This window comes from Tupaia chinensis, unplaced genomic scaffold (genome assembly GCF_000334495.1).
Source record: "Tupaia chinensis unplaced genomic scaffold, TupChi_1.0 Scaffold143970_1, whole genome shotgun sequence".
NCBI lineage: Eukaryota > Metazoa > Chordata > Mammalia > Scandentia > Tupaiidae > Tupaia > Tupaia belangeri.
In genome coordinates, this window is record NW_006203821.1 from 933,127 (window position 1) to 946,759 (window position 13,633).

General features: G+C 46.0%; 1 protein-coding gene and 1 pseudogene across 4 annotated transcripts in view; one reads left to right on the forward strand and one right to left on the reverse strand.

Annotated features, from left to right (window-relative positions):
• The window catches only part of RNF41 (ring finger protein 41), a 25,746-nt gene that overhangs the window by 4,377 nt on the left and 7,736 nt on the right, over window positions 1–13,633 (reverse strand). For 3 of the 4 annotated variants that reach the window (XM_027767152.1, XM_027767154.1, XM_027767153.1), the window contains 3 exons: window positions 8,707–8,819; window positions 1,827–2,098; window positions 360–495 (listed from right to left, as the gene is read on the reverse strand). In XM_027767152.1, the coding sequence (XP_027622953.1) occupies window positions 360–495; window positions 1,827–2,098; window positions 8,707–8,796 (498 nt within the window). In that variant the 5' untranslated portion in view covers window positions 8,797–8,819. Of the gene's footprint in view, window positions 1–359; window positions 496–1,826; window positions 2,099–8,706; window positions 8,820–10,305; window positions 10,392–13,633 lie in introns of all 4 variants that reach the window. The other variant, XM_027767155.1, reaches the window with a different exon arrangement.
• Window positions 1,975–3,706, forward strand: LOC102474518 (ubiquitin-conjugating enzyme E2 C pseudogene; annotated as a pseudogene).

Sequence of the window (13,633 nt, forward strand, 5' to 3'; positions counted from 1 at the left end):
TGGTTAGAGCAGACAGCAGATGAGAGACAAAAGTTTTATCTCTCTGTTGAAGGCAAATGAAAGATCCGAGGAACACTGACTGTAAGCTTCAGGAAGACGAGGGTTGGATGGTCTCATTCACAGCTGCCTTCCCAGAGAAGGCATCTGATAAATGACCAGTGATTGAGTGACATGAATGGGATGAAAGAAAGCAAGGGGAGTTCCAATCAGATTCCCTACTAGGCCACAGGACAAGGATCCACTCACCAGGCTTACAAGCATAGCGCAGGTCGGTGTGTGCCCAAGGTGTTTGTCACCCAGTGGCATGCAATTATTTGCATATGAGCAACACGGTCTCCCCCGCGATCTCAGGGCCCTACCTGCTCTGCCAGCTGGTGTTTGTGTTCGGCTGACGTCTTCTCCAGCTCTGCGATGCGTGTCTGCTGCTGCTGCACCACTGAGCGCAGGTGCTTAATGCAATTGTGGTTTGGCAGCTCATCTTTGGGCATCTCCAGGCTGCAGCCAGGGTGAGGAAAAAGCAGAACAGAGGCATGCCATGGGACGTGCGAGCAAATGGCCTAATCCTACCTCAAAATTACTAAACAGGCTTTCTCTTGCCTAAAATTTCTAACATTCATTTCAATCCTACCTCAGAAAATTACTGAACAGGCTTTCTCTTACCTAAAATTTCTAACATTCATTTCAGGCCTCTCTTTAGTTTATTCCCTTCACTTTTTTTCTTTTTTCCTTTTTGTAGAGAGGTTTTTGTTATAGGGCGCATGAGTTCACCAGAAAGACAGAGAGAGACATAGAGACAGAAAGTGAGAAATCACCCCCTAGTGGGGATGGCCACGCCGCAATCCCTTCTCCTCCATTCTCCTCTCGGGATCTTGGGCACACACGCACACGCGCCCGGCGTGAGTTTAAGTCACCGGGTCCAGGACGCGAACCGCAGTCGACTACATGGGAGTCCAGCGACATAGCCATTACGCTAACTGCTGGTTCCTCCCTTCACTTTCTTCTCCCAAGCTCCCTCCTTGCCACGTTGCCATCTACTTTCTCTGACCGTCTCCCCCAACACAGTGTTTTAGCTTCCGAATTGCTCTCTTTCCCGCTTGCTCCCTCTTACAGGTTCTGCCTGGACACTTATTTCTTTCTTCTTTTTATATTTTTGGAGAGGTTTTTGCTATAGGGCACGTGTGCTCGCCAGACAGACAGAGACAGAGAGACAGAAAGCGAGAAATCACGCCCCACGGGGGATGGCCACGCTGCAATCCCTTCTCCTCAGTTCTCCTCTTGGGATCCTGGGCACGCATGCACACGCGCCCGGCGTGAGTTTAAGCCACCGGGTCTGGGACGCGAACCACGGTTGACTACGTGGGAGCCCAGGAACAAAACCATTATGCTAACTGCTGGTCCCTGGACACTTATTTCTTCAGAGAAGCCCTAGATTCATGGCACCAGCTATCAGCATTTAATCAAATAGTTCACACTCCCCAGAAAGAAAAAATAGGACAAGAGGAAATAGGAGAAGGTGGAAATCAGAGTACTCGACCTGACGAAGAAAAGGTAATACTGGACTAAAAGGAACAAGTGAATCAGTAGGTAATGTTATCACACAGATTGCCGAACTGTTATTCCCTTTTCTTGCTGAAGGAAGAGCAAAAGAATCACAATTGGAAAAACAGCAAGAAAGTGAGGTCTTAGGGCAAGAAGTCAGAAAGGGAAAAAAACACTCCGAGCTACATTCATGGGAGACCTGCTCAGCTAGGAGCAGGACATCCAGATATGGGGTATCAACGGGACAGCCCTTATCCATGTAGGGCAGAAAAAGGGAGGACTCTCACCCACAGCCTTGTTCACAGGTCACAGGCCGCTTGGGGTTGTGTTCGCAGTCACTGAGGTGAGACATGAGGTTGTCAAGCCGAACAATGGCACTGCAACCAAACACAGCGTTGTCACAGGCAATCTGCAGCTTTGACAACATGTTCCGCATGATCCGAGGTACGGGGCGCAGGTGGGCGACCGTCACCACACTGCGGTCCACCGGACACGTTTGCTGCTGAGAGAACCACTGGGTGATGCAGGCATTGCAGAAGGCATGCTCACAATGAGGCGCCTAGAGAGAGCAGGACAAAAGAGGCACAAGGGCGTTAGTAGGCGTTACAAACATAGCTGTTCTCTACGGCGCCAAGCAAGACTTTGAGCAGCTCCTAGGCCCAGAGGTCCCTGGGGTCATGGCAAAATGTAGATCTACTATGGGTGAGGCACTGTGGGGAAATGTTTCCTGTACTCAAGATTACAAATGGGCTGTGAGGTACGACAAACAAGAGTTTTCCAACAATAACATATAAATAATGTTCTAGGACAATAGGAGAGATGACATAAGGCAGACAGTTATTAATTGCCAACTGGACTGCATACACAACAATTGTTGAAGTCCAGGAGAGGGTGAGATTATTCCAGGCTAGGTCTCATGGCTGGTATTTATGGAGAGGACAGACGTTGATATCGGTCTTAAAGGATTATTCAGACTACACAAGTGGGGAGTGGAGGTGGGACAGATCTATTGGCAAACTTCAATGTAAGAAAGCAAAACAAAGTGCCTGGGACTCCTATTGCGTGGTTACGAGACTCCTCTGTGTGGGCCTGAGTTCTTATTTTAAGTAAGAGCTGACCTGAGGGGTTGCCCTGAATACCTACAGCCACACCTAGCTCCTAAATAGGGCTGCAGTATTTCACAAAATCATATTCTTTTCAGTTTCATGAAGCTTGTATTTCAGCATTACTTGTCTAACTCTCTCAGGTAAACTCTAAAATTACTACCTAAAGTCAGGACTCCCTGGCCTCTGCACAGGCCTCATCTGGCATCTGCTGAGATACAACGGCACTTAGCAGATGTTGAGGAATGAGCGAGTGGACTGCCTGCTATGTCCCAAACCCCTTACTAAGTGCTTATGATAAGAAGAAGAAGAAAGAAGAAAGAAAGAAGAAGAAGAAGAAAGAGAAGGAGGAGGAGGAGGAGGAGACGACAGTTGCAATCGTGGTCTCAGAGTTCCTGTATCCTTGCTAGCGCCACCCAGATGGCCTCCCAAAACCATGACCTAGCTTCCACCAGCGCAGCTGCCACCTGTAAAGGATCTAAGCCCAGTGGGGCCACTACCTGAGGCCCCACAGGCAAGAGGCTACAGCAGAGCTGATGATCCTCATGGTATGTGTCAACAAAGGAATTTCTGCCTTCTCTGAGTCAGACAACCTTTTCAAATGGGTAGGGGCCAACCATGGAACAGCTGGTACGGTTTATGAAGACCTAAGGCTAAGACCTTCCTAGAATTCGCAAGTGGCCACCCTTGCCATGCACCCATGGTGACGTTCCTCACTCTCTGCTACCACCCCAACATGGACAGCAGGGTAACATCTGCCTGGACATCCTGAAGGACAAGTGGTCCACCCTAATATCATATCCGGACCAACCTGCTTTCCATCCAAAGCCTGCTCGGAGAACCTAACATCAACAGCCCTTTGAGCACACACTGTGGGAAAACGCTCTAGCCTTCAAGAAGTACCTGAGAGTCCTACTCTAAGCAGGTCTCCCGTCAGGAGCCCTAACCCAGGCTGTCTAGTCTCTCCTTGTGTTTTTTGTTTGTTCGTTTTTCTTAGGTAGTCTGTTCTTTTTTGATTTCTGTTAGAACTCTGTACCTTAGGCTGTGCTTTTATTTTGTTTTGTTTCTGTTTTTTAAAAGTAAGTCTCTGGTTCTGCCCTTGTGTCATACATTGAATAAATGCATTAAAAAAAAGGATGCAACAATTTCTGCCTTTAAGATGCTCACGGACACTAAATATCAAAAACACAAAGGCTTTCTAAGGAAAGAATTTATTCTATCATTCATCTAACTATCAGTACATTTTTTGTTTGTTTGTTTTTGTTTTTTTACCACAGGGCACATGTGCTCACTGGAGAGAGACAGAGAAAAAAATGAGAAATCACCGCCTGGGGGCATGGCTGCAGTCCCTTTTCCATTCTCCTCTTGGAATTTTGGGCACTCTAGCACAGATGCCTGGAGTAAGTTTTAAGTCACCGGGCTTGAGACTCAAGCTACAATTGGCCATGTGGGAGTCCGCCATATTAAGGTCCCTGATTATTATTTTTTGTATACGGTTTGCTATGGGGTGTATGAGTTCACTGGAAAGAGACAGAGAGAGAAAAAGAGAGAAAAAAAAAACAAGAAAGAAAGTAAGAAAGCTTCCCCCAGTGTGGATGGCCACACCACAATCCCCACCCCCCCCCGGTTCTCATGTAGGGATTTTGGGCATACACAAACATGCACTCAGCATATTTTCCAAGCCACTAGGACTCAAACCATAACCACACAGTCAGCATGTGGGATCCAGCTGTCTTAACCACCATGCCACCTGGCTGGCCGTCAGTAGATTTTTGTCACTCAAAGACATACTTGATACTTTTTGAAGTTCTACAGATCGTATCTACAAAACAATCTAATCTGCCCACTTTTCTCCATCTTACTGCCAATTACCTGGTTCAAGATGCCATCATCTCTCACTTGAATTATTTTATGTGTTTTAACTGGTTTCCCAGCTTTATTCTGCCCCCTTATAATCCATTCTCCATTTGGTAGCCACAGTGATCATTTTAAAATGCAAACAGGCCTATCCACTGTGGCACAGTGATAACACAGTATGCTGGAAGGCTGGAAGCCACATGGTTGACTGCAGGTTCAGATCCTTAGGTCTGCTGAAAAACAGTGAGCTAGAGTGCTGGGGAAGGGGACTGTGACATGACACCATCAAAGCTGGTATGTGTGTCTCTCTCTTGTACATGCATGTTATTATTACAAAAAAAAAGAGGGGGGGGCAAATCAGACCATATTACCCCCCCTTGCTTAAAACTTTTATGATTGTGAGGACAGCAGGTGGCATGGTGGGTAAGGTGCTGGACTCCCACAGAGCCAACCACAGTTTGAGTCCTGAACCTGGAGGCTTACTTTCTCTTTTTTTTTTCCTCTCTGGTGAGTATACATGCCTTATAGTAAATTTAAAAAATAATAATAATAAACTAAATACATACTTTCTTTTATTTTATAGAGGCTTTATGCTCTATGGCACGTGTGCTCACTGGAGAGACAGAGAGAGAGAAAGAGAGACAGAAAGTGAGAAATCACCCCTCATGTCCACACCTAAACCCCTTTTTTCCATTCTCCTCTAGGGATCTTGGGCATGCAAGCACATGCACCTGGTGTGAGTTTTAAGTCTTTGAGTCTGAGACTCAAGCTGCAGTCAACCACATGGGAGTCCAGCGATATAAACATTACGCCATCTGCTGGTCTCAAATTTTTTTTAAGAATTATTTTATTGGGACCAGCAGGTGGCATGGTGGTTAAAGGCACTGGACTCCCACATGGCTGACTATGGTTCGAGTCCCGGACCTGGTGGCTTGCTTTCTCACTTTCTCTCTCTCTTTCTCTCTGTGTTTTTTTCTGGTCAAATTAAAATAAATGAATGAACAAATAAAATTAAATAATTCTTTTTTAAAATGTTATTTATTTATTTATTTAATTTTTAAAGAATGATTTTTTTTTTTGGAGAGGTTTTTGCTATAGGGTGCATACACTCACCAGAAAGACAGAGAGACAGAAAGCGAGAAATCACCTCCTGGGGGGATGGTCATGTCACAATCCCTTCTCTTCCATTCTCTTCTAGGGATCTTGGGCATGCACACATGCGCCTGGCATGAGTTTAAGTCACTGGGTCTGGGACCTGAACCGTGGTCGACTACATGGGAATCCAGCAATATAGTCGTTACGCCATCTGCTGGTCCCTCCAGTATGAATTTCTGTTTTTTTTTTTTAATTTACTCATTCATTTATTTTAATTCAACCAGAAAGAGACACACAGAGAGAGAGAGAGAGAGAGAGAGTGAGAGAGAGAGGGAAAATGAGAAAGCAAGCCACCAGGTCTGGGACTCAAACTGTGGCCAGTCATATGGAAGTGTACAGGGCCCAAACCAAGAAAGAAAGCATGGCCACCAGGTTCAGGGCTTGAACCATGGTCAGCCACATAAGAGTACAGAGCCTTAACCACCATACCACCTACTGGCCATTCCAGTATGAATTTCAAAGCCGCTGGGTTTGAGACTCGAACCATGGTTGGCCATGTGGGAGCTCAACACCTTAACCACCATGCCACCTGCTGGCCCCCCATATAAAATTATTACCTACTCAAAAAATAAATTAAAATGACAGGAGGAGGGGCCAGCAGTTGGCTTGGTGGTTATAGGTGCTGGATCTCCACATAGTCAACCATGGTTCGAATCTTGGACCTGGCGACTTGCTTTCTTGCTTTCCCTTTTCTTCTCTGTCTTTGTCTTTCTCTGGTCAAATTAAAACATAATAAGAAAAGGAATTAATCTTTTTTTTTTTTTTTTTGTAGAGGTTTTTGCTATAGGGCGCGTGTGCTCGCCAGACAAAGAGAGAGAGAGACAGAGAGACAGAAAGTGAGAAATCACCCCCCAGGGGGGATGGCCACGCCACAATCCCTTCTCCTCCATTCTCCTCTCGGGATCTTGGGCACGCACACGCACCCGGCGTGAGTTTTAAGCCACTGGTTCCGGGACTTGACCCGCGTCGACTACATGGGAGTCCAGCGATATAGCCATTACACTAACTGCTGGTCCCAATAAATAAATAATTCTTAAAAATAAAATGACAGGAGGAAATCAGCCTCTCTAGCAGGGATCTTCTGCCCTTTGGCAATACATCTGGTAACCTGGCAGGATGAGGACTGCCTGCCCTGCTCTTAGAAGGTAAACCCTGGAGGTGGAAGAGTGTCTTCTGACTCAGACTGCCACCTAACACCACACACCTCTTCACAACTACCTCATCTCAAATGACCGGGCCAGAAGATGGACAAGGCCCTGCCAGGGTGATGAGAGAATCTGACACACCCTGTGACCTCCTGACACTACTCGGCATAGCTTGCTCTACACCCACCTAATATGCCCTGAATAGTAGTAGGCAGCAAAGGCCTAGAAAGGAGACAGCTCCAGGGCTGGCTGCTCAAACATCCATGTACCTTTCAGTGGTTGGAATCTGGAAAGAAACCCAGGAGGCCTGCTCCATAGTTCAGTGGTTAAAGGAGCTGGATCCCACATGGCTGACTATAGCTTGAGTCCAGGCCCTGACAGCTTGAAGACATACTGGGCACATTCACGCTCAAAATCCTGACAGGAGGGAGGAATAGAGGAAACAGGGTTGTGGCATCAGCACATGGCATTAAGGGGTGCTGATTCTCTCTCTGGTAAGAGCACACATCCTCTAGCCAAAAATAAAAGGAATAAATTCAAACATTCAAGGGCAGGCACTAGGAATTATATGTGTAGTGGATAGAGAAGGGCTCTGAGACCTCACTGACCAGTGTCCGGGATTGGAAAGTGGGATTATCTCTAGCTGGCCAGGAGTGGCAGAGGGTTCATTGGCATTTACAGAACAAGAGCCATAAGGATCGTGTGGGACAATGTCCCATGAATACAGTGCTAAGGAGTCATCTCACTCACTATACTCCCTGGTAATCATGAGTGTCTCCTCAAGCTTACCCCAGGAAGATGCAACTGACTCTGATCTGGCAAGGAAAGCTGGCAGAAAGACTGAAGGTGGCAGATCTCATCTCAAAATGCAAAAGGACATGGCTGCATCCAAAGCTGGTCTTTCCAGTAGATTCCAGGAAGAAAATAGGTGAGTATATAGAGTTCCTTGTTTCCTCTTTATAAACAGCACACAGGAGGCAGAAGAGGCCTATAGGGAGTCTGCTTTATCTGAAGCATGATGTCATTAGGAAAGTGCAGAAGTTCAGTCATAGACAGGAAGATGGACCCTGCTCAGAGTTTCTACAGAGGAAGGGGAGCTACCAAGATATTGCCAGGGACAGAAACAAGCAACTGACCATCTCACAGGAGAAAAATTTCAAAGCAACCTTAGAAAAAAAATCTGAACAAGGGAACAGCAGATGGCATAATGGTTACGTCACTGGACTCCCACGTAGTCAACTGTGGTTCGAGTCCCAGACCTGGCAACTTAAATTCATGCCAGGCATATATGCATGCATGCCCAAAATCCCGAGAGGAGACTGAAAAAGTAGGGATTGCAGCATGGTCATCCTCCCTGGGGGGTGATTTCTCACTTCCTGTCTCTGTCTCTCTCTGTCTCTCCAGGGAGCATACACGTCCTACAGCAAAAATCTCTCTTAAAAAAAAAAAACAAAGAAAAAAAATCTGAACCACTGGATCTCCATGGGAACCACCACTGTTCCTCTGCACCAAACCTCTACTGGGGCTGGGGAAATGACAAGACAGTAAATTCTTTTTTTTTTTTTGAGACGTTTTTGCTATAGGGTGCATGCACTCACCAGAGCGAGACAGAGAGACAGAAAGTGAGAAATTACCCCCCAGGGGGGATGGCCATGCCGCAATCCCTTCTCCTCCATTCTCCTCTCGGGATCTTGGGCATGCACGCACATGCGCCCAGCGCGAGGTTAAGCCACCAGATCTGGCACTCGAACTGTAGTCAACTGTATGGGAGTCCATTGACATAGCTATTACACCAATTGCTGGTCCCAACACAGTAAATTCTTCATGGGTCCTATTGTACTTGCATATTCTTTGTTAGTTCCACTGCCATATGTTGCCCCACCAAACCTGCCATCAAATTCACTTACCTGTACTGGCTCCTCCAAGACTCCACTGCAAATAGGGCAAATAAGGTCTTCATCAACATCCCCCTGGAAACGGGTTACATCATACCCCATGTCTCATCACTGAAACCCAGGTCCTAGAAGGAACAGAGAAAAAAAGGCCAGTTCAGAAGAAGACTACGAATATGTGGCAAACATAAACTCACTGCCAAGATCCATTCATTTGTCTAACAAATATTTATTGGTAGTCTACTATGTGCCAGTCATGGGTAGGAGAGAGGGAAAGATGTTGACTTGGGAAATTTAATTCTAATAAGAAAGACATTACATAAACACACACTTATAAAACAAAGTGCTACGTGTTTTGGTAGAATAGGCACAAGACCTTCAGAAGGCAAGAGATGTGGATGCCTCCCCCAGGCTAAGAGTGGTTTTGAGAAGTTTTCTAGCACTAGGTATCACCACAAATAAGTTCCACAAGACAAACAAGAATTAGCTGGGTGCTGGGAGAATAAAGTATTAGTTTTGTTTGTCTGTCTGATTGAAATTGCTAGAAGGCCTATGTGTTGACCAGAAAGAGAAATATGGAAGGAGGGGGGAAAAATTAAAAAAAAAAAAAAAAAGAGAGCTATAGGGTCAGCCCGAGGCATGGAGGTTAAGGTAGCTGCATCTCAAATGGTCGACCATCGAGTTTCAAATCCTGGACTGGTGGCTTAAAGAACACACTTGGGGGAACCAGCAGTTAGCGTGATGGCTATGTCGCTGAACTCCCATGTAGTTGACCATAGTCTGAGTCCCAGACCTAGTGGCTTAAACTCACGCTGAACGCATGTGCATGTATGCCCAAGATCCCGAGAGGAGAGTGGAGGAGAAGGGATTGCGGTGTGGCCATCCTCCCAGGAAATGATTTCTTCCTTTCTGTCTCTCTGTCTGTCTCTTTCTTTCTGGTGAGCGCATGCGCCCTATAGCAAAAACCTTTAAAAAAAAACCCACAAAAACACACACACTGGGCACCTGTGCACGTGTGCCCAAAATCCCAAAAGGAGATAGAAATGCAGAAGGAACTATAGCATGATCGTCTCCTGTTGGGGGGGGCTGTTTTCTCACGTTATCTTTCTCTCTATCTCTATCTGGCAAACATATGTGTCCTCTGCCAAATTAATGAAAAGAAAAAGAGTAAGAGTTCTTTTTTTTTTTTTGAAAGGTTTTTGTTATAGGGTACGTGCATTCACCAGAAAGACAGACTGAGAAAGAGGCAGAAAGCAAGAAATCACCCCCTGGGGGGATGGCCATGCCGCAATCCCTTCTCCATTCGCCTCTTAGGATCTTGAGCATGCACGCACATGTGCCCAGTGTGAGTTTAAGCCACTGGACCCAGGACTCGAACTGCTGTCGACTATATGGGAGTCCAGCAACATAGCCATTACGCCAATTGCTGGTGGCAAGAGTTCTTTTTTTTTTTTTAAGGAATTTTTAAAAATTTCATTTTATTCATTCATTCATTTATTTTATTTTGACCAGAGAGAGACACAGAGAGAGAGAGAGAGAGAGAGAGAAAGTGAGAAAGCAAGCCACCAGGTCCAGGACTCGAACCGTGGTCAACCATGTGGGAGTATCCAGTACCTTAACCACCGTGCCATCTGCTGGTCAAGAAACAAGAGTTCTCTTTTAGAATCACTCTGTCAACAGGAGGGAGACTGGAAGAACATCTAGGCAGGAAACAGATGGTAAGAATCTTAACATAGGTGGTGACTATGGGATAAAGAGAGGTTCAGGAGTGGCATAGTGGTAAAATATAACACTCCATAAGGATGACCCCTATGGGAGGGTTCTGAGTTTGCATCAGTAGACCTCCCTGAGTACATGAAGCATGGCATGCGTGCCTATGTTCCAGGTCTGAATAAGGCTGGGGGTGGACCACAGCATCAAGACCGTATTGAGGATATTGTCTGTCTGTCCCTCTTACTTACTCCTGGAAGAAATAAAGTAAAAAAAAAAAAGAAAGAAAAGAAAACTTATGGCCAGTTGGTGAAGGTTCAGGTAGCTGGATCCCACGTGACTATGTGGTTCGAGCCCCAGACCCAGCAGATTAGAAAGCACACCAGACACACGTGCACACATGCCCAAAATCCTCAGAAGAGAATGGAAAAGGGAGTGCCGTGTGGCCATCCCCTATACGGGGTGTCTTCTCACTTTCTCTCTGGAAAACATACTCACCCTATATCAAACAAATAAGAGAGCCAAACAATGTAACTATGAACATTTCTTCTCATTCTCTTCTCTCCATCCATTGCTTGGTATATACTCATTCTTTCTTTCATTTTTAAAAGTTCCATCTCTCTTGGGACTAGCAGGTAGCGTAAAGGCTATGTCGCTGAACTCCCATGTAGCCAACAGTGGTTTGAGTCCCAGACTGATGACTATGCCACAGTCCCTTCATGTCCCCTCTTCTCTTGGGATGTCATGTACCCACAGTGTTTGTCAAGTGGTTGAATCTCGGATTCAACCATGCTAACAACCATGTGGGATTCGGCTGCCTTAACCACCATACTACCTGGCTGGCCACAGTTTTATCAGTTTTTCCTACAATGATATTTCACATGTACAATTAAATAATAAGGAAGTCAACATTTATTGAGTACTACTATATATTAGGCATTATTTTAGGCATTTTTGCCTATTGACTCATATAATACTTACAGCCCTATGAGGTTGGGGCCAGCATTATTCACATTTTACAGATAAGTAACAGAAGCACAAAGGTTAAAAAGCTTGTCTAGGGACCAGTAGTTAGCGTAATGGCTACGTCACCGGACTCCCATGTAGTCGAACGTGGTTCAAGTCCCGGACCCGGTGGCTTAAGACTCACACCAGGCACGTGTGCGTGCATGACCAAGATTCCCAAAAGGAGAATGGAGGAGAAGGGATTGCAGCGTGGCCAGCCCCCCGGGGAGTGATTTCTCACTTTCTGTCTCTCTGTCTCTCTCTCTCTGGCGAGCGCACACGCCCTATAGCAAAAAACTTTCCAAAAAAAGAAAAAAAAAAAAGCTTGTCCAAAATCATACAGTTGGGACCAGCAGTTAGCGTAATGGCTATGTCGCTGGACTCCCATGTAGTCAACCGCGGTTCGCGTCCTGGACCCAGTGGCTTAAAACTCACACCAGGTGCGTGTGCGTGCGTGCCCAAGATCCTGAGAGGAGAATGGAGAAGGGATTGCGGCGTGGCCATCCCCCCTGGGGGGTGATTTCTCGCTTTCTGTCTCTCTGTCTCTGTCTGTCTGGCGAGCACACGGGCCCTATGGCAAAAACCTCTCAAAAAAAAAAAAAAAATCATACGTGGTGGAGGAACCAGCAGGTGATGTGGTTAAGGCACTGGACATTCCCACATGGCTGACTGTAGTTCAAGTCCTAGACCTGGTGGCTTGCTTTCTCACTTCCTCTTTTTCTCTCTTTCTCTCTCTCTCTGTGTGCTTCTCTTTGGTCAAATTAAAAATGAGACCAGCAGTTGGCGTAATTGCTATGTCGCTGGACTCCCACATAGTCGACCGCAGCTCGAGTCCCTGACCGGGTGGCTTAAACTCCTGCTGGGTACGTGTGTGTGCGTGGCCAAGATCCCGAGAGGAGAATGGAGGAGAAGTGATTGCGTCGTGGCCATCCCCCGGGGGGTTATTTCTTGCTTTGTGTCTATCTCTCTCCGCCTTTCTGGCGAGTACATGCGCCCTGTAGCAAAAAAAAAAAAAAAAAATTCTAAAATGAATGAATGAATGAATGAATGAATGAATGAATAAATAAAATTAAATAATTCTTAAAAAAAAAAAGGGGTGGAGTCAGATTTAAATCCAAGCTGACTGGCTCTGGAGTCCAAGTTTTTTCTTTTTTTGGTGCTAAAGGGCTCATGCACTTGCCAGAGAGAAAGGGGGAGAAGAAAGCACCCCTCACAGGGAATGGTCATCCTCAATCCCTTTTCTATCTCTCCTTCCTCTCACAGGTACCCAATGGTATGTGTGAATTCACAGAGAACTTGCCTCGGTTGGCGCAGAAATAGTTAGACGCTGTAAGAAACCGCTAGTCAAGGTAGGCTGTACAAAGTTTCCCACCAGAAAATCAGGGTTCATAAAACTCTGCAGAGGGGCCAGCAGGTGGTATGGTGGTTAAGGGTGCTGGACTCCCACATGGCCGGCCGCAGTTCGAGTCCCAGACCTGGCTTTCTCTCACTTCCTCTCACTCTGTCCCTCTCTGGTCAAATTAAAATAAATAAAGTTAAATAAAATAATTATTAAAAAAAAAGAGAGAGAGAGAGAGAGAGAATCTGCAGAGATGATGGGCACTCTTTCTAAATCTGAACCTTTACCCCCTTATCTACCTGGAAGTTCTGCTGCTTTATCTGCCTTCCTGTAACTGCCCCCTTTCAGAAGAAAGGGAAATTTAGGTTTCTAATTTGGTTAGGGTATTTCCTATTTGTCATCTGGGGGAAAGAAATGTTGACCTTAGAAGCCAGCTCTCAACAAGGCTGCCTGGCCCTGTGCCTAGGCAAATAATCTACATCACACAGGTTAGCATCACTTGTCTTTTCCTTCCCATCTCTGGGACTCCCAAAATGGCTGCAGGTCTGTCACAGGAGCAGATTATCACTTCATTCTAAGGTGAATTCTCATAAGAACGCAGCTGCTCAATGCCCTAGGACTATACCTAAGAGGGTTTCACTCAACCAGGTGTAGGCTTGAGCCCAGTGAGTACACAAGATTAAAAAAAACCCAAAAAATTTTCTTAGCAACTTGAAACCAGCAGTTGGAGTACTGGCTGTGTCGCTGGTTTGAGTCCTGGACCTGGTGGCTTAAATTCACACCTGGTGCATGTGTAGGCGTGCCCAAGATCCTGAGAGAAGAATGGAGCAGAAGGGCGTGGCCATCCCCCCTGGGGGGTGATTTCTCACTTTCTGTCTCTCTGTCTCT